This window comes from Sorex araneus, chromosome 5, assembly GCF_027595985.1.
Source record: "Sorex araneus isolate mSorAra2 chromosome 5, mSorAra2.pri, whole genome shotgun sequence".
Lineage (NCBI taxonomy): Eukaryota > Metazoa > Chordata > Mammalia > Eulipotyphla > Soricidae > Sorex > Sorex araneus.
The window spans coordinates 139,824,846-139,848,103 of NC_073306.1; the positions used below are offsets into that span (position 1 = coordinate 139,824,846).

The 23,258-nt window shown below is 52.3% G+C and overlaps 1 protein-coding gene across 5 annotated transcripts in view; it reads right to left on the bottom strand.

Annotated features, from left to right (window-relative positions):
* Positions 1-23,258, bottom strand: part of DIDO1 (death inducer-obliterator 1) — a 43,926-nt gene that overhangs the window by 12,482 nt on the left and 8,186 nt on the right. For 3 of the 5 annotated variants that reach the window (XM_055140643.1, XM_055140646.1, XM_055140642.1), the window contains exons 2-8: positions 15,581-15,729; positions 14,030-14,137; positions 12,581-13,421; positions 11,658-11,979; positions 8,650-8,856; positions 7,671-7,884; positions 85-553 (exon numbers count right to left, since the gene is read on the bottom strand). In XM_055140643.1, coding sequence (XP_054996618.1) covers positions 85-553; positions 7,671-7,884; positions 8,650-8,856; positions 11,658-11,979; positions 12,581-13,419 — 2,051 coding nt within the window. In that variant the 5' untranslated portion in view covers positions 13,420-13,421; positions 14,030-14,137; positions 15,581-15,729. The remainder of the gene's footprint in view (positions 1-84; positions 554-7,670; positions 7,885-8,649; positions 8,857-11,657; positions 11,980-12,580; positions 13,422-14,029; positions 14,138-15,580; positions 15,730-23,258) is intronic. The other 2 variants (XM_055140645.1, XM_055140644.1) reach the window with 1 other exon arrangement.

Sequence of the window (23,258 nt, forward strand, 5' to 3'; positions counted from 1 at the left end):
GCTTTCAACAGCAGGGCAATCCTGAAACGGCTTCTGGAGAAGGGAAAGCTTTCCACCAACAAATGAGATGAACAGATAGCCCACCTTTTCCACAAAATCTCTTTCAAGGAACGTCTTATATTTTGCCGAATCTGTGAATTTGGTTGTGATGGGGCTGGGCCTGAGGCCCCGGGGCGTCCCGGGGCAGGAGAGGTCGCGGGCACGGAGGCACCCACCACCTTCCTTCCGGCCCCCAGCGATGCAGCAGAACCCAACAGTTTTTTGGAAGTGGATGTGGAGGTGCCGGGTGCCAGCCCTGCCCTCTTGACAGCAGGAGCACTGCCCGTGGGAGCAGCTGCGGTCCATGGTCTTTTAGGAATGGTACCCTGGAAGCCCGACGAGCCTTTGATGCTTGGCTTGGTGGATGCCATGTTCACAAACGGAGATTTCTTCGGAAGGAGGTTTCTGGGCACAGGTGCTTTGCTCCCCGCAGAGGAGCCGGAAGGGACAGCTCTCTTGGGCGCAGCCGCCGCCACAGTTGGCTTCTCCTCCACACGCCGCTCCTCTTTAGTGGCTGCAAGGAGAGGCAACAGGCTTAGTAGGGCTGTGGGCTTGCATGGCTTCCCCAGAGGCATCCTGGGCCAGACCCAGACCACAGATTTGGTTCCTGATTCATCCCTGTGTCTAGGAATCACTGCCGATGGAGCTCAGGGGACGATGGGGAGTGCTGGGGATCAAACCCCTGAACTCTCACCAGCCCTGAGCACAGAACCTTGGCGGCAGTGATTTCGGAACAGGAGCGTGAAGGCTCTCAGCGGAATTCATGGTAGCAACCACACTTCACTTCTGAAAGACTATTGAACTCTGGCCACGGGGAGTTAGACAAACAGGGAGCAGTGTCTCAATTTCAATGAGCTGAGCTCCAACATTGAGAGGCAAATTCCAGAAGACCCAAAATGATGAGAGTGCTTATTAAAATTCCGGGGAAGGGGGTGGGGAGCTGGAGCAATAGCACAGCAGGTAGGGCATTTGCCTTGCATGCAACCGACCCAGGTTTGATTCCCAGCATCCCATATGGTCCCAAGCACTGCCAGGAGTAATTTCTGAGTGCAGAGCCAGGAGTAATCCCTGTGCATTGCTGGGGGTGGCCCAAAAAGCAAATAAATAAAATTCAGATCAATTTTTTTCAGGGGGTGGCCCACAAGAAGCAGTGCTCAGGGGTTATTCCCAGCTCAATGCTAAGGATGGAGCCTGGAGCTCTTAGGTACAAGCATGCGGTTCCACTGCTCTGAACTACCTCCCTGACCCGAAGCTTGACTTTCCTGTAAACACGAACTACAGCTCTTTTCCGGATGGCTAAGACAAACTACAAACTCGGAACCACTATGAAAAGCCTTTCAGGCTTGGGAATAATCAGCAACAGCACAGAGGGAAGGGGGATGTTTACTCAGGGTTCATTCTGGAGTGGGGGACGTCACCAGAAACATGCAACACGGGGAGTGAACCAGAACACTGAGGTGACAGGCACACAAAAATGTTGTTACATAAGTGTTCCTATCCACACAGCCCTTGCTGTGTTCAGTTACTGGGGAAGACAAAACCAAACACTGCACTTCTAATCAAGTACTGGACCCAGAAATTTGGATACATGAACAAAACCCTGCAACTTGTGCAAAAAGTGTGTCATGGCACCACTGTAGGACTCTGAGTGCTGGACTCAGCCTTACTAGGCGCCTCCACCTGTCATGTCAGATGGGATCAGACAGCTCTAAGCCCACCCCCCCCACACTCCTGTGCCAGCAGCAGGCCTGTACAAGACTGGCACGTAGAGTGGCAGGAATACTGGGACAAGGTTGAGACAAGCAGGTTGCCACATGGGAACCCCTTTGGACAGGTGGTCCAGCCAGAGCACAGAGAACCACTCCTGCCCCCATGGAATAAAAATGCTCCAGCGCGCTTGTGCTCCCCAGGGACGGGGGAGGCCTGCCCCAGGACCCCTCATGAACACTAGTCACTTGGTATGCAGGGCCAGTGCCATAGCTCGGGGGCAATCCTTGCCTTGGTCCCAAACAGTCCCCAGGTACAGCCCCCTCTGCAATAACCAGTTCACCCACTGGAGTCAACTCAAAGGGGTCACCACATGGCAGTAAGGCACATGGCACCCAACCCAAGTAAACTGAGACCCTTTCGTGGGGAAAGGGAGGGCAGGAAACGTGGCAGGAGCTGTCATCTGGTACCCACAAATTCCCAGCTGAGACTGCTGGCCCAGCACTGCTGTCAACTCAGAAACCCAGCAATGCTCTCAGACCCTGAGGCTGCCCCGAGTGGCCAGGAACACAGAAGAGCAGGTAGGGTGCTTGCTTTGCATGCAGTTGACCTGGGTTCAAGCCCTGGTATCCCATACGGCTCCTCAAGCTTGCCAGGAGTGACCCCCGAGTACTGCCTGGGGCATGTGTTGGGAAAGGTGGCACGAAGAGGTGCGAGTTTCTCACACCTGTGCATGAGACAGTCAGACCTTGCTCCCTCCAATCCTCAAAGGGCCTTTGCCAAGGACAATCCCGTACAGATTCCAGACTGAGGACCCAGAGTGCTGACCAGCCTCAATATGGAGCTGGGAGGGCTGGAATGTCTCACGCAGCAGAAGCGGACATCCAGACATTCCTTGGGCCTAGGTCAGACTCAAGGCTCCTGTTGGTAAACTGATCAGAGCACAAGTTGGTTATGCCCTTCTACCTTGAAAAGGAACGTCTAGGATATGGAGAGCCCTAACCAGTGACAGCGGCAGCCACTGGCGTGCAGACTTCAAGGCCCCCACCATGGTTGTGGCACGATGCTGGGAGGATAGAACATTCCTTTTGAGAGCTAGCATCAGACTTGCCAATTCTCCAAACTCTTAAGTTGTGTATGCACTTATGCAGGGCAAAGGAAGTGGGCCCAAGTGCAGGCCGGCTCCAGTGGATGGCGGACCTCATGCTGCCTGGGCCCTGCATGCCTCGTGCAGTGTGGCACAGGCGCAGGCTTTGAGCTGGCTGAACCCTCAGCAAACTGTTGGGGAACAAAGGCGTCGTAACAGCCAGGATGCGTTAGGGGTGCGCTAGACTCAGCAGCACACACACTGGGATGATTTCCAGGAGCATGAGGTCGGGTGGACAGGAGACTGGCTGCAGTGCCGCAGTGTGACCACTGGATGGCACTAGCAGGACAGAGATCCAGCAGGATGGCGCAACGCCCCAGTCCCCGTTATGGGACCTTAAGGGGGGCACGCGGAGCACAGAGGACACATGTGGCCCTGCCCCCTCAGATACAGCTCCTGGATCAGGACCCTGCAAGAAACCTGGGTGTTTTGGGTTTTTTTTTTTTTGGGTCTCGCCCAGACCACGTGGGCCTCCCCCCTCCCCCCTCCCCCCCAGCGCAGACCAGGAAGGGTTCTTCCTCTTCACAGGCGGCTGGCGGGCACGTGGTGAGAGCAGAGGTCCTGGCACCCCTCCCAGCACTGCTGTGATGGGGAGGCCAGGGCAGAGCTGAAGCATGCGGGCACCTGCTCCCTGGCACGGCCGGCCGCACAATGGAATCCCCAGTTCCACTGTGTCTTCACTGGCAGGCGCTTTCGCGGCGTGAAGAGGGGGTGACAGCAGCAAGAGGAAGCCACTGTGGCGGCATGCTTGCTGAAGTATCTGAGGGAAATCATTCTTCTACAAGTACAACCAAGTCCTGATTTACTTCTACCACAGGAAAACTGGTTAAGCCCCCAGAGCTACACCCTGGTGACACTCAAGGGGGCTCTTCCGGTGACTGGGAGTCAGGGTCACAGCCCAGGTCACGAGCAGATGGGTGGAAAGGGTCGTGCAGGTCTTCTGGGCTGACGATTCTGACACTAATCACTCATGCTGTCTTGAGATGGCACGCCTCAACCCCCAGAGGTGGCGGCCAACTCTTCTGAGAAAGGGCTCAGGCCCCGCAGGCTGACAGCCACGGGGTTAATCCCCAGTGCCCTGACAGGAAGAGGACAGGATATGTCTAGTGAGCCACCCGTTGCCTCGCGCTCCATGAATGCTAACCCCATCCCTGCAGGGCCCCCATCTGACAGGCCTCCTGGAGGATGGCGCTTGTCTCCCCACTGGCTGCTGCCATCTAGGGGGCCTCTCCGGTGCTGCCCAGGCTCCCCTGCCCATCCCCAATGAGGTCCCTAGCAGCAGCCCATGGGCGGGCAGGTAAGCTGTTACCTCATGGTCCTCTTGCTCCATCCTCCAGGCTCCCGGTAATAAGAACTGCCCCAACCTTCTTCCATGGAAAGTGGCCATGACTTTCGCTAGTTTTACTGCACTTCCTGTGTGTGCTCATGTGTCACATGTGGATCGAGAAAGTGGTCAGGCTCATATAGGAACTGCAGTGTGCCCTACTGAAGGACCTTGGCTCACGGAACCGGAAAGCCACAAAAAAGGCTTTCCTGGCATGATCCCATCTGAGCAGCTATAAACAGGGACGTGAGGTTCACCAAGGAGCAGTGAACCCGGCAGAAAAAAGCCAGCTGGAAACGGCACTGGCTCTCCTCCCTGAGGAGCACAAGCAGGGGGAGCATGGGGCCTGGCCAATCTAGGGTCGTGGGACACCGTTTCTTGGCCTTTTCTTCTCATCAGCTGGCTCTTCTTGAAAAGCCTGGAAGACAGACCCCTCAGATACCACTGGGAACCAAGTGGCAGAGGCGCAAAGAGCAGCAATCTGGCTGTTTCCTCCAGCAGGGAGGAGTGCAAAGGATGATCGACATGTCCCCAACCCTGTCTGACGGCCACTGACAGTTCTGGAGAGTAAGGGGGAAAGGGGAGGCAGGTGGACAGGTAGTACAGGGGTTAAGGTGCTTGTCTTGCACACAGCTGGCCCTGGTTCAATTCCTGGCACTGCAATTTGGTGCCAATCACGGCCATGTCCGAGGATGGCCAATGTGTCCCCATTCTACAAACACAAAAAGGGATCATGCAACTGATTTTAGAGAGAGAGACATGTGCTCAACACTCTTACTCTACCTGAAGCTCTCAGGCTCCGGCCCTGGCGGCCCTGGCTTTGTTGCTGAGGACACCTGCTACCTCCAGCAGCCTATGAACTCTGCATCAGGGGCTGTGCAGTGCCTGTCCAGACCACGAGACTGTAAGGTCCCACAATGCAGCCTGATGTCAGGACTCAGGCTCTGAGTTTTTCCATGTTTCTACTCAAAGCTAGATGAAACGTAGAAATCTCAGTTCCCATTCAAAACCTGTTCAGGTCATGTGTTTCAAAGTCATGAGCCATTTAGAGTTCAAAAAACCTAGGATTTGTGCATATGAATATGCAGCGTAGAATCCCAAACTGTCCACAAGGAACCTCAGGTGTTTTAGAAAAAGGATTCAGCTTGCTCCATGCCTGACAATAAAGGGATATTGGCAGAATAGTACTAATAGGAAGCAAAGCAGCCGAAATAGGTCTTGATAGGAGCAGGGAATTGTACCCAAGGGTGGGTGGAGGAGCAGTACTACTGTACCACAAGCACCCCAAGTTAATGGAGAAGCTGCAGCTGTTGTCTCTGGGGTTGCGGGTAGGGGAAGGGTGTTAGGCATCTTGGGGCAGCAGTGTGGGGGCTGAAACATGCAGCTAAGGCTACACCAGCAGCCCCCAGCTGGCCAAGGCAGGAGAAGGGGTCCTCGTGGTCAAAGGTGGGCTCTGCTGACTACGTGGCAACCTTCCTGGCCTGCCACTCACCAAGGCCGATGACGCCAGATGCTTTAATCAAATACCTCACTTTCCTCCCACCCAATCATCTTTTGAGATGACATTTCTGGGATAACAAATGATCAGAAGCAACTGTTCACTTTAAGTATCAAGCCGGGAAAAGTAATCACTGATTCATCCTAACTCGCTCAGAGCACAGCAGCTTCAGGGAGTGGTGCAGGAAGAGGGTGTAGCAGCCTGTAGCTGGAGAGGTGGCTGGGGGTCCCTCTTGGGCATGTTGGGTTCTGGACGAGCAGTAGGCGACCTTCCTGGCCTAGAAACAATCCTACAATTGGCATCAGTGATCTGGGAAGCAGGACTAAATCCTTCACATCTACTGTGCGCAAGGTGAAAATCACTCACCTAGGAGCAAGAGACCGTAGGCTCCCCCAGAGGCAGGACCCCAACCCTACCCACCTTATCCCCTCCAACCCGGAGCGAGGTGGGAGTGAGGTTCCGGAGGCGAGCCCGTCCGCCCCATCTTCCCACTGACTTCTCTTGTGCCCGCTGGCACGCACAGGCTCCATGGAACTGATGTTGAGAGGGCAGGTGGAGGCCAGGCCTGTCTGCTTTTGTTCTGAAGTGCCCGGTAGCTGTGTAGACACCCCAGCAGCTACTCCCACCCTCCTGCCCATATCCTAACGCTCTATAAATGGGCCACGTTAGAGAGGTGCTATATATAACTGGAAGCACATCTGAGACATGTTAGGATAAATTCTTAGCTCAAACAACCTGGATTTTATCAATTCATCTCAATGCCACAATAGGGTCTGTATTTGAACAAAGCCCCCACCTACTGAGAAGCCAAAAGCTAGTCTTCTTGGAAATTTCCTTGAGACTATTCTGGTCTCTAAGTGGGAATGTGGCCTCCCATTTCCTAAAGCACCAGGCCCAGCGCCTCCAGGAGAGCGCCTTCCTGGTGTGATGGGCTCAGGTGGCCCAGAGCGCTTCAGTCATCTTACCAGTTAGGTTTTTAAGACACTTTGATGCTTTTGAAAGGGACAGGAGGACAGAGAGCAAACCTACACATACTGGGATTGCTGGGAATCGAGCCAAGGGCTCCACACACTGCAGGGCGATGTGTCCTACCTTGGAGCTAGATGCCTGCCTTCTAAAAAGAACCTTAAGAGGAAAAGATATGCCCCACAGGTCAACGTGAACGTCTAAAATTTAATTCTGGGAGTTAGACTGTGAAAAAATTTCACGAATCCAAATTTCATGATAAGACGTGTGATTTCAAAAAATCTTTTTGAAATACCTTGATTACACTCATCTGCACCTTGGTGTGGATTCACTCAGGAGAAGTCTGGAAGTGGCTCTCCTGACAGCTGCCCTCAGCTGGGCGCTGCTCAATGTTCACAGGACACTTACCTTCAACATCAGAAGCCGTGGGAAATGGCAAATGTGTTTGTGTGGGTGTGTAGCATATGTGAGCTGGGTGTGAAAAATATTCATCTGAATCCTGAAACTTGGACTTCAGTACAGCATCAAGCAAAACACTATTGTACAGAACTAGATATCCCCAACAAAGGCAGTGATCACATGTGACGAGAAGAGTGGAAAAACCCACCTCAAACTAGTGGGGCCATGTGCTGACACCTGGAAGTGGACAAAATGGACTTAAAGAGTGCTGGGCAGTGGGTCAGTGCAACCAGACTCGGCTGAGGAGAATACTAATACTTACCGCAGCCCAATAATGAAAACATTAAAGCAACCAACTGTTGAGTAACAAGCATTCAACAATGAGGTTTGTCCAGCCTTTGGGAAATCAAGACAGAAGGAAGGACTACGGACAGGCACAGGGCTCAAGAGTGTCTCAGACGCGGGCACTTGCTTCAATCTGCAGGTGCAGATGAAAATGGGCCAAGGCTGCTAGCTGCGGCCAGGCCCGCGTGGATGGCTGCGCAGGAGGCACGGGAGGGTCCAGGAGGTTACCCCGAGGTGATACATACATGCACACAACAAGGATGGCCATGGGGCGGCAGTCTTTTCTGGCTTGACCGCATTGTAATTGTGGTCGCTTGCCCAGGATGGCGTGCTGGCATCACAGGCTGCTTCCTGCGGGACAGCCTCGCTCCGTGGCAGGGCCACCAGCACCTTCTTCAGCAGGACTTCTTTCTTGTCGGGAGTTGGTCTTTTGTGCACAGAAGAGATTTTAATGCCTGCCTGGAGAATCACGAAATCCCAACCATTATGGTCAGTAAGGACACACTCCCTGTGCAGTCCAGTCTCCCCAAGTCCCTATCCCTGCCCCGGCTGGGTACACATCCTTAGGCGGCAGCAGCAGGTGATGGTTCCTGCCCAGGTCACTGACATACTCAGGACTTAAGACATGGGACAAACAGAGGCCCTGCATCACACAAGAACGAAACCCTCGAGGGAGGGAGGCAGCAAGCAGGAGTGAGGAACGAAGGGCCCTGCCTGGGTGCACCGGGATCTGCGGGTGCACTCTCACTTCCCTGCCAACTCGGCACTCACTGCTCCTGACTGGCAAATGAAGCCCTGGGAAGAATGACAGGCGCCGCCAGGATGGTCTATCAAATAGTGCCAGTGAGGGTTGCAACAGGCACCACGGGGGCACAACACTCGACACAGGAGCGGAGACAGTCTCCTCAAGTGTTCGAAGTGGTCCAGTCCTCCCCTGCCCTGGCTTCTCACGCCAGTACAAGCAGAGCAGGGAGAGGCCAGAGAGTGGGGAAGAGAGGCCTGCCCCTGGGTGCCTTTGTGGGCTCTACTGCCCCTCAGTTGGGGGAGAGAGGACAAAAAGTTCTCCAACAAAGCCTACTGCAGGACTCTGAGAAGTGTGAAGCAACGACTAGAACAGACATGAGGGCAGAGGTCAAGGGGATGGTCTGCACTCTCAATGTCTGCTGTGCCCTCACCCAGAATCGACCTCCCTTTGCCCAGCCGCTCATAACTTACTCCGCTTACCTGGACACTGCATTTGGGAAGACCGAGTTTCTCCACTTTCGTCTTGGCCTTTTCTTTAGGCTTGGGCTCTTTACCAGAGCTCAGGAATTTCATCGTGGCTGCAGCGTGCTTTAGGATACAGTCACTGCTACAGTACACAGAGTCAGGCTGCGCCACACGTGAACACCCAGGGCCAATGCATCTGGAGGCACCGGGAGCCTCTACAACCTGCACCAGAAAATGTGGGGCTTCAAATAGTGTGCTCACTACACCAGTGGTCAGGGGACTTTGCAAAACCACTTTCCTGCACTGAGGTCACTGCCCTTACCAAGAGCTATTAAAAAGTTGTTCTTTTAGAGGTTTTTTCCAGGCATACCTAGAGCTGCTCAGGGCCTACTCCAGGCTTTGTGCTCAGGGCTCACTTTTGGCGGGGCTCCGGGGACCCGAAAGTGCCAGGGGTTGAACTTAGGTTAGCCATGTGCAAGCAAGCGCCCTACCCACTGTACTGTCTGTCCAGGCCCTTCCGGAGTATGTTTTGTTTTGGTTTTTGCTTTGTTATGTTTTGGGGGCATACTCTTGGCTCTGCCATCAGGGGAGGGACCATATACAATGCCGGGGATCAAACTGGGGTCAATGGCATGAAAGGAAAGCACTCTGCTGATGTGTTCTACTGATCCAGCCCCACCCTCTTGAAGTGTTTGTTTTGCTTTTTGGGTCACACCCTGCAATGCAGAGGGTTTACTCCTGGCTCTGCACTCAGGAATTACCCCGGCGGTGCTCAGAGGAACCTATGGGATGCTGGGAAGCGAACCTGGGTTGGCTGCATGCAAGGCAAACACCCCCACCTGCTGTGCTATTGCTCCAGCCCCTTGAAGTGTTTTTTTTTTCTTGCTTTTTGGGACACACCTGGCAATGCACAGGGGTTACTCCTGGCTCTGCACTCAGGAATCACTCCTGGTGGTGCTCAGGGAACCATATGGGATGCTGGGAATCAAACCCAGATCGACCGAGTGCAAGGCAAACGCCCTACCCGCTGTGCTATCGCTCCAGCCCCCCTTGAAGTGTTTTTTTTTTTTTTTTTTTGCTTTTTGGGTCACAACTGGCGATGCACAGGGGTTACTCCTGGCTCTGCACTCAGGAATTACCCCTGGCCGTGCTCAGGGGACCATATGGGATGCTGGGATTTGAACCCGGGTCGGCCGCGTGCAAGGCAAACGCCCTACCCGCTGTGCTATCTCTCCAGCCCCTCTTGAAGTGTTTTTTAATACAACTAAAAACTTACCTTTGCTCCTTCTGAGCAGATACCTAGTCCCCATCTGAGGTCCTCATTCAAGACTGTGACCTGCCCCTTCCACCATCCACTGTACAGAGGACTGGGTGTCCACTCAAGCCCTAATACGATGCTAACAGGCAAAAGTTCAGCTGAGGTCACTCAAGGCCCTAGCTAGGAAGCTGGAGTCCATCAGAAGAGTCTGGCCATTGTAGAAAAGCGCCAGGATTTCCAGCAAAGAGAAGCATCCATTGCTGTTCTTAAAGCAGGTTGTCAAATAAAATCTAGGACACCCAATTCAATGTGAACTTCCAGGAAGCAACAAGTCACCTTCCAACCTAAGAATGCTGCCAATGCTGCATAGGAGTTCTACAATTAACCCACGTGCCCCCTCCCCCACAGCCTGGCCTCTGAGGCACTTGTAGTCACCGAGTGATAGGTAGGGAGAAATGCATGCCACTCTGTTGCCACACAGCCTGGGGTCAGAAGCAGCAATGCTTCGACTCTCAGCTCTAAACTTTATCATCGATGCTTAAGAAAAAGTGCACAGACCACACTTATGTTCCTTTCCACCCGAAGAATCTAAGCCTTACTTAGAATACCAGCACAGAGGGATTCTGAAAGAGAGGACAATGACTTTCCTATCAGTTTACATTTTCTTATTTTTCTTAACGGAACAAATGAATGCCAATTCCTCTATGGGAAATGCATTTAAGTGGTACAATCCTCACAACTAACATGCAACAACCAATAAGGCAGAGCAGCTGTGTGAGAAGCTTGCAAGACACGGAGCCTCAGAGCTATCTGTGCACCTGTCCCTGCCAGAGGTAGGCCCTACGGACTGGTGGCCTGGAAAGACATGCATAGACGAGCCGGGGAAACCCAGGACAAAGCTTCTAACCCTCCTTCTAATCCCACACTGACCACCACACCTCCAGCCTGGGATCTCCTGGAGAATAGAGGAGCGGGAGTTGGGACAATGATGCATACTTAGCCAGTGTCCCAAACTGGCCGACCTGAGGGCCACTGATGGGCACAGTGTACGTGGAGCCTCTCATTAGACGGAGAGCAAGAAGACTGGTACTGTGAACCCCCCAACAAACAGTCTAGGGGTGCCCTTTCCTTCCTCAGCACTTCCCCCACCCCAACCTGATGACAAAAGCACAACAGATGTAGCTCAGACACTGCTGTTGGCATCACTGTGGTTATGGGTCAACGGCACAAGAATTTAGTCCCCGTGGCTGGAAAGATAGTACAGCACAGAGGGCTCTTGCCTTGCCCATGGCTGACCGAGGTTCGATTTCTACTCCACATGATCCCATAAACCCACCAAAAGTGGTCCCTGAGGAGTACAGAGCCAGGAGTAAGCCCCAAGGCACATCCCCAGGGTCACAGAGGTTTTGCTGTGTATGTTGTGGGGGGTGGGGGTGGGACTGGTTGTCCTGGGCAACCTACAACTGTGTTTCAGTGAACTAGAACCGATTTTGTTAATATACATACAAGTTCAAAATTTCACAGTAAGGAAAAGACCGAACTGCAAAGGTGAACCCGTGAAAGGAACACAGGAGGTCAACCAAGCAGCAGAGCACATCAGCTGGTCCCCAGGGGCCCGAGTGGAGAAGCGTGGGAACTCCCTGGGAGGGCAGCCTGGAGCACTCTGCTGGGCTCAGAGCCTACTGTCACACCTAGCTCCTTCCCAGGAGAGCTCTTCGTCATGCTGCTCCCGCCCCACGCCTGCACTCAGACAACAAGTACTCACAGGCTGGAAGATCTTGAGCTTTTTCTTGCCACTTGGGTTGGCAGCTTTCTCGATCCTGCCCTTTATCCCTTGGTCATCACTCGATGTCTGCTCAATCGTCCCTATGCTAGTGCACTCTGCGCCGTCAGCATCGGTGGGCCGGAATTTCGCCTCCTGTTGCTCTGCAGAGTCCGAGGTGGTTTCATCCTGCACTTGCAGAATGGTGCAATTTGGGCAGATGTAATCCTCCCCATTCCTTTCCAAGAGTCTCCCTCGAGCCTCCGAAATGCCCACACAGTCGCCATGAAACCATTCTTCACAACGGTCACAGCAAATCATAAATCTGAAATTAAAAAATAATGGTACTAGGGCTGGAAAACAAGACAAATACTAACTTTTAAACACTATCAAGTCAAATTAGTTTCAACACTCTAGAATGGAAAAAAATAATTACAGACAAGTGTGAAAGCAATAAGCACCACGAACTTCTCGTACTTGCTTGAAATGGTCAGCAATGTGCCTCAGCTACTCTGCAGAGGCCCAGGTGGGGCCGCCCCAACGAGGCCAGTGCCTTCACTATACACGGTAGGCCAAGGGCGGCTCACAAGTTCCACCCAGGATCCAGCCCAGCCACAGGCCCTCTGAGCTGCGACAGCACCAACCACACATGGCACTAGGCAACGGTGACCACCCGAGCACGTTTCTCTTCCCATGAGGACTTGCTCATCTTTCTCTTTTTGGTTTTTGGGGCCACAATCAGTGACACTCAACAACCCTCCTGCCATGAGGAGGGCTGTGTCCTGGCGGGACACGGAACCAAACCAACCTGGGCGAGCTGCCACGCAGGCGCCTTACCCACCGCACTCCTATGCCTCCAGCCCTTGTTCTCTCAACCGAACATGGCGCTCACCGGGCAGCTCGCACCCTCCTCTCCCAGGACCTACCTGTTGTTGTGAGGCTGGCGACATATGCAATAGAGGGCGTTGGGGTCGTACACCTCACATTCGGGCTTGTGCTTGCCTAGGTCTCTGGGCTCTTCCTCTGCCATACCCCGTGTCGCTTTTCCTTCCAACAGACCCTCTTTATCGTCCTTGGCTGCCTGGGCTGCCGGCCCCCGCTCAGCCTCGGGCTCCTGCTTGCAGGGCAGTGAGCTCTCGATGGTGTTACCCGCCTCTACATCCACAGTTTCTGTCGGGTCTTCTTCGCGTCGCTTCTTCCTCAGGCGACTCTGCATCCCCTTCAGGGGCCTCTCAGAGGGCTCCTGCTCCCGCTTCCTTCGCAAACGATTCTGAAGCTCTTTCAAAGTCAACCCGTCACTGTCACTATCGGAGGTGTCGTCGTCGTCTTCACCTCCTCTGGCATTTTCAGCAGAGGCGGGGGGATCCTTCTCTCCTGTGGAGCCAGCCTTGGGGCCCCCTTTCAGATCAGAGGTGCTCTCCACGCTCCCTTCTGAGGCAGTCTCCACATCTGTGACTGGACAAGATGTGGGCTCGCCACACTCCTCCAGAGAGACCGAGACATTCTTCCTTCCTCGCCGGCGGACCGTGGTCAGGAACTCCTCCACACGCTCAGTCCGCTTTGGCTGCCTCCCGCTGCGTCGCAGGGAGAGGCTCTGTTGCTGCTGCTGGGGCTGCCGCTCCGGAGAGTCTAACTCAGCGTCGCCAGCACCCTCTCGCTTCGCAATGGTGGTTCTTCGAAAGCCCCACGTTTTCCTGAACTCCTTACTTGTGGGTTTGATGGCCCTGGGTGTTTCCTCACTGCTCGGCTCACCTTTATCATCCATACCTAGTGGCACAACGCAACCACAGCACGACCAACGTGAATGAGGCCCACTGGGCTATAGGAGTACACAACCCCAGGGGGTGGGGGGGTGCGGGAGGGCAAAGAGCACGGGGCTGGATCCCTGGCATATGACCCCCTAGCACTACCCGGTCTATCCAGTCTACCCCCGGAATCGGGCACCACCAACACACCAGGTCATTGGGCCCTAACACTGAACTGTCTGGCCTGGTTGTCCAAGTATCATTGGGAGCACTAAAAAGAGTTCCCCCAACCCGCAACACTAAGGCACAGAACACCCCCTACGAGGGTGGGCTACAGGCCAGCCAGTTCATACCCACCCAGGACTGGCTCCTTCGACCCCAAGCTGCCATCAACTGACTCCATGTACATGCTGGGAGGCTAAGAGCAGGGGGCCTAATGCAGGCTCAGCGCCTGAGGCCACACGGAGAGGAACACTGCCCTCCACCCAGGGTCTACAGAGAGGAGCCTGCTGGGTGCTGGGGGCAGCTGCTTTGCAGCCAGGAGCTCAGTGTTCCCCTAGAGATTTTGCCAAAAGGCCATATGCAAGAACGAGTCCCTCAGAAAACGGTGCCATCTGGAAGGGTCTATACCTTGAGACTTTTTGTCCAGGCTGTCAGGCTTGTGGTCACTTCTGTGTTCCCGATAGCTCTGATTTTATACCATGTTCCATCCTTGAGGAGGCCGGCAGAGAACGAAACCTGAGAAACGAAGTGTGCACATGTTTCCACACCCCACACAGCCCGATTCCTTGCCATCTACCACATGTCAGCGCTCCCGAGCCCCTCCTTGTTTGTCCTGCAGCCCCCCAGAAACAACTGTCCCCATGCCACCAGGACGGCACCTCTGTGCTGAGGTCACTTGATCAGGTGAAAAATGACCTCCCCAACCAAATGACCCAGCAGTGTGGAATCAGATGTGACATTGAGTCTGACTCAAAGAGCAAGCCTCCCCGTCTGCTCCCATACAACAGGACAGCAGTGATGGCAGAAGGCTGTGCCTTGAAATGAGAGAGGAGGAAGCCCTCAAGAAGGACCACACTCGGGGTTGGAGCGATAGCACAGCGGGTATGGCGTTTGCCTTGCACGCGGCCAACCCGGGTTCGATCCCCAGCATCCCATATGGTCCCCTGAGCACCACCAGGAGTAACTCTTGAGTGCAAAACCAGGAGTAACCCCTGAGCATCACCAGGTGAGACCCAAAAAAGAAAAAAAAAAAAAAAGAAGGACCACACTCCTTCCTCACAGCAGTAGGAAAGTGCTGAGGGCTAACAATTCTCATGACACCATCGGCAGTTCCCTTGCCCTGGCAGTTACAGTTTCTTCTGCAAACCACCCTGCAGCACAGACCTTTTCCCTTTTCTCTTTCTTTTTTGGTTTTGGGGCCGCATGGGCAGTGCTCTTTAGGGCTTATTAACAGCTCTGTGCTCAAGGATCACTCCTGGAGATGCTCGTCTGACATGCTGTCTTCTCCCTCTGGCTCAGTAAGTCTGCATTTTCAAACAGCATTTTTAATCTGATGATGCAGTTTGAGGCCCTGAGCCCTTAGTTCCCATGAAGTTCATGCTGGGCAGGGAAAGGCGGGGCATGTGCTTGTGCATATGTCCGTGGGCACATGCTTCACAACTGAGCAGAGGCCCCAAGAACAGCACACACACCGTGCGCCTGTGAAACAGACTAGACAGGACATTCCCCTAGGCACCCAAGGCTGCAGTTTAGAATACTGTGATCAGGGGCTGGAGCAATAGCACAGTGGGTAGGGCATTTGCCTTGCACGCAGCCGACCCAGGTTCGAATCCCAGCATCCCATATGGTCCCCTGAGCACCGCCAACAGGGTGTGACCCAAAAAGAAAAAAAAAAAAAGAATACTGTGATCAAATGAAAATGGTAGAATGTATCAACTTTTTTAAAGCAGAAAATACAATTTCAAACAGAATCAGGCTACATTTTGAGGCCAGAGATAGTACAGGGATTAAGGCACTTGCCATGCTGCAGCAAACCTCAGTCTGATCCCAGACATCACGTATGCTTCCAAGCACTGCCACAAAATAGCCCGAGTCTGAGCACAGCAGGGCGCGCTGCCTTTGCCTCCACTCCATAAATAAAAGTTTTATCATTGTGGTCTAACATTACAGGTACTTTACCTGCCTGACTCTGAAAGGCTGGACACACTGAGATCCTAAATATAACAAATACCCAGGTCTCCGGGCTGCTGTCCTCCTGAGCTCCAATAACGGGATCTGTCACTCCAACAGCTCAGATCGTTTAGAGACTGCTCCCATGCAGCAAACTCCTAAAAGACAAGAAAAATACTTATAGATCTTAGGGAACTATAGGGATGAAGGGAAGGGAATGGTGAATTTCAAAAACAATCACAGGAGTATGAGATAAAGGCATCTTACTGAAACCCAGTGTAGACACAAACATAAAAAAACCAAAATAATAAAATTACATGTAAACACAATTATTAAAAACTCTCAGGCCAGGGACATGGCTTAATGGTCAAGAACATATACTGAATGCATGAGACCTGATCCAATCCCTGGAACACCAAAAAAAACCTTCAAAACCCAGAACCTTGTTTTGTAGATCATTATCATTATCATCATCATCATCATCCCATTGATAGTCCAATTTCTCGAGCGGTCTCAGTAACGTCTCCATTTGTCCTAGCCCTGAGATTTTAGAAGCCTCTTTACTTGTCCTTTCCAAAGGTGCCGCAATGGAGGTTCTTTCAGGGTCAGGGGAATGAGACCCATCATTGTTACTGGTTTTGGCACATGAATATGCCATAGGGAGTTTGCCAGGCTTTCCCATGCGGGCAGGAAACTCTCGGAAGCTTCCCAGGTTCTCCCAGGGAGAACGAGGCTGTAAGATGTAGATACACCAATTTTAATATTCAATATTAGGCTTTTAAGTAAAAAAACAGTAACAAGTCTTACAATGGAGACATTAGTGGTACCCGCCTGAGCAAATTGATGACCAACAGGATGACAGTGATACAGTAAACTTTTTAAAAAAAGAACTGCTAGGGGCTGGAATGATAGCACAGCAGGTAGGGCGTTTTTGCCTTGCACGTGGCCGACCCAGGTTCAATTCCCAGCATCCCATATGGTCCCCTGAGCACCACCAGGGGTAATTCCGGAGTGCAGAGCCAGGTGTGACCTAAAAAGAAAAAGAGAGAGAGAGAGAGAGAGAGAGAGAGAGAGACAGAGACAGAGACTGCTAGCAAGAGCTTTATTTAAACACCTCTCCAAAAAGAATTAAAGTAAGTTCATCATCTGGAAAAAAAAAGAGACTGTTGTTCCTGATCAATTACTGACCATCTTAAGAACACACTGTCTTTGTGTCTAAAGCCCCCCACCTTTTGGGGGGAGGGGGAAAGAGCTACACCAGGTGATGTTCAGGGGTTACTCCTGGCTCTGTGCTTGGCAATTTCTTCTGGTGATGCTGGGGCACCATATGGGATGTGGGGATCCCACGCACACCAATCACATGCAAGACAAGCACCCTATCCATGGTACCGTCTCCCTGGCTTATTACCCCTCTTCTTTCAAACTGTCACATGCAGCTCACACACACAGCCCTGTGCCGGGAAGGCCTGAAGTACCCGTTCTTGAACATCTCAAATCAAGCAATAAGCCACCAACTGTCCACTGCCCCCAGCCGAGCCTGAATCTGGCACACACCTCACCGCCTCTACTGCAGTTCACGCCAACCGCCTCCCAGTAACTGTGAGAGCCTCAGTGACCTCAGAACAAAGACCAACATTCTGAGGCGCCTCCTGTTAAAGAGACAGAACCACGGGCTGCTCTTCAACCACTAGGAACCCTCCTCCGGCTACCACCGCTCTCAGAGGTGGCGAGTCCAACCTCAACATAAGGGTCTGGGGCTGGAGAGGCAGCACAGCAGACTGGGCGCTTGCCTAGCATCCAGCCCACCCGGGTGCAACCCCAAAGCATCCCACCGGGTCCCTAACCTGCCAGGAGGGATTCCCGAACAAGGAGCCACACACAAGCCAAGAGCACTGCCAGATGTGACCCCAAAACTTCAAAAACAGATTTTAAAAAGAATCCAATGGGACTTTACCTCGCAGTTTACTTTATATTTTGGTTTTTGGGCCACACTTAAAAGTGCTCAGGGGACCACATGGGATGCCAGGGTCAGTCGGGTGCAAGGCAAGAGCCCTACCTGCTATACTATCTCTCCAGCTCCTGTTTAAACATTACTTTTAAATTTCAGCAAACTGACCATTTATAAAACAAGATGTTCCAAGATTTAAAAAAACTCAAAATGTTAAGTGTTAATCTGAACATCACTGATTTGAATTGCAACATGCTGGATTTTGTTTTGGGGGGCCAAGACAAGAAGGTGCTCAGAGGGGCTGGAGTGATAGCACAGCGGGTAGGGCGTTTGCCTTGTACACGGCCGACCCGGGTTCGAATCCCAGCATCCCATATGGTCCCCTGAGCACCGCCAGGGGTAATTCCTGAGTGCATGAGCCAGGAGTGACCCCTGTGCATTGCCGGGTGTGACCCAAAAAGCAAAAAAAAAAAAAAAAAAGGTGCTTAGGGATCCCTCCTGGTGGTGCTCCAGGATAGCACAGAGGGGAGGGTACTTACTTTGCACTCAGTTCACCCAGGTTCCACCCCTGGCATCCTGAGCGCCATCAGAAGTAATCCCTGAGTGCAGGGCCAGGAGAAACCCGCAGCCCTTGAGCATCAGGGTGGGCTCTCCCTCCCTCCCCCACCAGAAAAACTAATTTGCTTCACAGATGGGAAAAAACCTCCGTGACGTGGAATGAGATCAAAGTACATACTCAGAATATTCAGATTATTTTAAAGAATGTTTCACTCATCTTGACTTCATATTTGGAAAATTCATTATGTCCATTATTTTTTCAAACAAATTCTAAAATAAGTCAGTTCACAGGCCAAGTAAAGGGCTCCAAGGGCTGGAGCACAGGGCCAGCAGGGAGGGCCGCAGGTTCTGTCTCCTGAACTGCACGGGACTCAAGGGCATCTGCAGCACTCTCTCCACACACGGAGAATCCAAGTAAGAACTTCAGATCCAAAGCATGTCATAAAGACCAAAACCATCTGCAACCAAGGCCAAAGTCAAAGAACTGTCCTGAGTTCCTGCAGGAGGGTTTTGTGCGCAGCTGTGCAGGCTAGCGCGCCTGGTGAGCGGGGGGGGGGGGGGTCCTCTGGCAGCGACCACCTCCCCAGGAGAGGCTTTTCTCTTGAGCTGGGACACCCGCACATCATCTTAGCTGATCGCTCAACACTTCTGCATGGAAAAGTTCTCTCAACAGAAAACTCTACCTCCTACCCACTAGAAGGAACCAAAGTGTTAAGAGCATTTATCCAAGCCAGAATTTTTCAACTGTGGAGCCTACACCACAGAGCCACACAGCCAAAGTCACTCAAGAACAGGACGACACGGCCTCCCTGCCACCCCCTGCCAACTAGTGGCAGCATGCAAACCTTTTGGTCTCAAGGGCCTTTATGCTCCAAAAATGGAGTAACCCACGATGAGCTTGTTTATTTGGACTATTTTGTTGTATCCCCAAAATGTAAATGAGACAGCCAAAATACTTACCCGAAAACCCTACTACATATAGATGATTTTTAAATTGTTTTTCAGTTGAATCATGAGTTACAAAGTTATTCATGATTGAGTTTCAGGCTTATAATGGTCTGACACCAATTACCAATCCCTTCACCAAAGTCCCAAATTTCCCTCCTTTCCCTCCGGCCTCCCCTCCCACAACTGCCTCAAAGGTTGGAACATTCTCCTTTTTCTTCCCCCTTGCTCCAGGCACTGTGGGCTCCAATCCGGGTAAGAGAGGGTCTCCTGCACATCACCTGACCTCCTTTCAGCGCCCAGTCCTCATCCAGAGTGACCACATCCCTCCAATACTGTCTTGGCGGCCCTTCCCTGACCTAGCCCCCACTTAACACTACTTTGATTTCTTTTTGGGCCACACTTGGAGATGCTCTGGGGTTACTCCTGGCTCTGCACTCAGCAGTCATTCTTGGCAACACTCAGTGGACCATATGGGATGCCAGGATTCAGATCCTGGTTGATTGATTGTGTGCAAGACAAAACGCCCTCCCTGCTGTACTATCACGAAGGTCCCCACTTCACACTTTAGTGAAAGGATTTCCTGAAGGAAAACAAGCAGTAGTCGATGGCTGGAAAAATAGTTCAGCAGGCAAAGTCGTGGGCTGGATTCCCCGGGGCAACACATGGCTCCCCCATGCTAGGCAGGAAGGGTCCCTGAGCAGAGTCAGGACTAAGGCGAACATTTCTGGGTGTGGTCCCCAACCCTCTGCTCTTAATCTATCACGATCAACGACCTCACAAATACTCCAGAGTTCAATGTGGCTGTTCGCTGACACTCAGACCTCCAAAGGGAGTGCAGCATGTATCTGCCAACCCACTGAGACCACTTTCTGACACACCTGCAGGCCAGTCTGTCTCGCACATTGAACACACACGCGTGTCTGAGCAACTGGGAAATGTTATTAGACAAAGCAGATGTTTGAGATGTTCCTCAAACATCTCTAATTGTCAAAACCTATTAAGTTTCGAATGGCAGAAATTTTGTAGTATGGTTTTTTATTTATTTATTTTTATTTTATATATTTTTTTTAAGGTAGGGCCCTCAGAGTTTACTCCTAGCAGGGCTACGGGGAACATACACGTGCTGGGGAGCTGAATCCAGGTCAACCATGTGCAAGGCATCCTCTATACTATGATTCCAGTCCCAAAAGTTTCAATTTTTATCATGAGCCTGCATCTGAAGCCTGCAGTCCCCTCTCACACAGGGCCAGCGGCCGGGGTGGGCACCAGTGCGCTCAGCAAACCATGATGTCAGAAGCCACTGCTCTGCAGCCCAGTGTGTCCACTACTGCACAAGGCTGCTTACTCCCGGAAGACCAGTTTGCTGCACGCCAGACAATCACATGACCCACTGTAGCTCTGGCCCCACACAAGGCACTTTGAAAATGTGCCATTTCTATCATTTAAGAATCTACTGGGGGGGCTGGAGTGATAGCACAGTGGGTAGGGCGTCTGCCTTGCATGCAACCGATCGAGGTTCAATTCCCAGATTCCCTTAGGGTCCCCTGAGCACTGCCAGGGATGATTCCTGAGTGCAGAGCTAGGAGTGACCCTTGTACATTGCCGGGTGTGACCCCCCCAAAAAAAGAGAATCTACTGGGGAGTGGGTCCTAGAGGCAGTACAGTGGGTAAGGTGCTTGCCTCACATGTGCCTAGCCTGTGTTCAATCCCCGGCATCCCATGTGCTCCCTCGAGCCCACTAGGAGTGACCCCTGAATGCAGACCCAGGAGCAAGCACTAAGGATGTGGTCCAAAAACAAAACTGTAATAATTTCTACAGTTTCTTAGATTCTCTAGCTCAGCAAAATGTTCCTTTAGAAGTGGCTCACCACAAAACCAAAAATAACCTCCCAAAAATGTACAGCAGGAATGTCACTTATTTCCCTTGCACACGGCCGACCCATGTTCGATCCCCAGCATCCCATTCAGTCCCCTGAGCACCGCCAGGAGTAATTCCTGAGTGCAGAGCCAGGAGTAAGCCCTGAGCATGAGCGTGGCTGGTGTGACCCCAAAACCAAACAAAACAAAATCATCAGACCCTTTGGGGCCAGAGTCATAGTACAGTGAGAGTCAAGTATTTGCCTTGCACTTGCACACGGCCTACCGGGGTTCAATCCCTGGCATTCCATTACGATCCCCAAAGCACCACCAGGAGTCATTCCTGAGTGCAGAGCCAGGAATAACCCAAGGATCGCCAGCTGAAGCCCAAAAATAAACAAAGAACCCTGTAGTCCAAGCACCAAGCAGCAGTGTGTGTGGCCCAACACGACAAAACCCTAATGAGTCACTGTAGTCAGTGCAGTCCCCTTTAACTGTCCTCTGAAACCACTTGAGACTCATTGTTGTGGGAGTCCCCAGGAGAAATCAGGGAATACATGAGTGCCACGCATCTACATGGAGTCCCCCACCTCAGAACCCTCACAGGACCACAACTGTGATCTGGGAACAATATTCAGCAGGAGTCAGAAATCAGAGCCACTGCGAGAGATGAGCTGGCTCTGCTGAGCACGCCTGACTCAGAGCCTTCCTGACAGGCCAGGCCAAGGTTAGTTGTACTTTTATGTTTATATTTAGTGTAACAGGTCATCCACCCCACCACCCTACTTGACTGTGGGTGAGGAGGGAGCAAGATGTTAGCCCAGAGTTCTTTTGAGACAGAAAGGAAAGTTTTCTAGGTAAAGACAATTTTTATGAACATGCCCCAAAATCTTGGTCCACTAGTTGTGTCCAGAAAACTGGGCCTTTGTAGCAGTTTCCAGGCAGTACTCAAGGCTAAGGTTGACCCTCTTCTCTCCCCACCAATGCCCAAACAGAAAAAGGCCAGGCCCAGGGAGATGGCTGGAGAGGAACTTTGCAAGTGTGAGGCTCAGGTTGGATCCCCTGTGCCACCTGGTCTAGAGTGATCCCTGGCCACGAAGCACTGCTGGGGGTGTCTGGACACACACACACACACACACACCAAAAAAAAAAAAAAAAACAAAGTCAACTAAGCAAGAATCCCTGATTTCACTTATTTGAATATCTACAAACAGCAAGAGCCACTCACAAGGTCTGGAGAGAGTCCAGGAGGTAGGGAGCCTGCCTTGGCCTGCAGCCAACCCTGGTTCGATACAAAGCACCACATATGGTCCCCCAAACCCGGTCAAGAGTAAGCCCGGAGCACCACCCAAAGGGTCCCAAAGCCAAAGCAAGAAAGGAAAAAGAGAAAGCTACTGTGCAAACTAAGTCTGGCTCCTGAGACGCCCAGGGGTGACACTGGGACAAGGTTCCTGGACAGGCTTCTTTTCTGACCAAGGCGGCTGGGGTGTGCATAGGGCAGGGGACTGGGAGTGTTATTAACTCCAGCCCTGCCTCAATAATGCTGATCCTGGCCTGGCTCAGGGCACAGGGGCCAAGCACATGCTTACTCTGTGCGGTGCCTGGCTCTCACACCTATGCCCACCAAGCGGAAAAGAGGCCAACCCTCCAGAGAATACCCCACTGGCCAACCTACTGTTTCAGGTCCTCCAAAGTGTATTCCGGCCCCAGCACCAAATGGGGGCCCCACATCACTCTGCAGCACCCAACACCTGCCACCACACCCCATCTGCAAAGCACTGCAGCAAGAGGCCGTGGGGAACCAAGACACTACCAGAAATAAAAGCCAAGCCCTGCTCCAGCCGCCCCTGCAGAGCGGGAGACAGTGGACAGTGTGCGGTGAGCACCTGTCCTGGCTGCCCGCCACAGAGCAGGCACACGCACATGACCACTGTCAAGTTCTCACTCGACCTGGAGTCGGAGTAAGCACACTTCTAATCCTTACCCAGAGGAAGCCTAAACTTTTCCCAAAGACAACCCCTCCCCCCAGGAAACGCAACACAGGTGAGCGCTGCCAGAAAGCCCTTAGATTCACTTCCTGTTTCATTTTCAGTAACTGGCAGTCGGGCATTCAGAAACCTTTGACTGCAGTTGGCAGGTCAAGAAGCTAGGTCGAGGGTCAGAGGTTTGAGACGCGATGGATGCCCTTTCAGTAGCCGGAAGTTCACTGTTGCAGGACAATAGTATGCCTGTTACTGAGTACAGTTTTCAGCAATCTTAACCCAGAAGTAAATGCCAACTTTAGCTGTTGTCGGTGAAGCCAGACATCAAAAAAGATAATGTCCCCATGCCCACTCATGTTTTTGTTTTGAAAACTAATCACATGTTATGCACGTT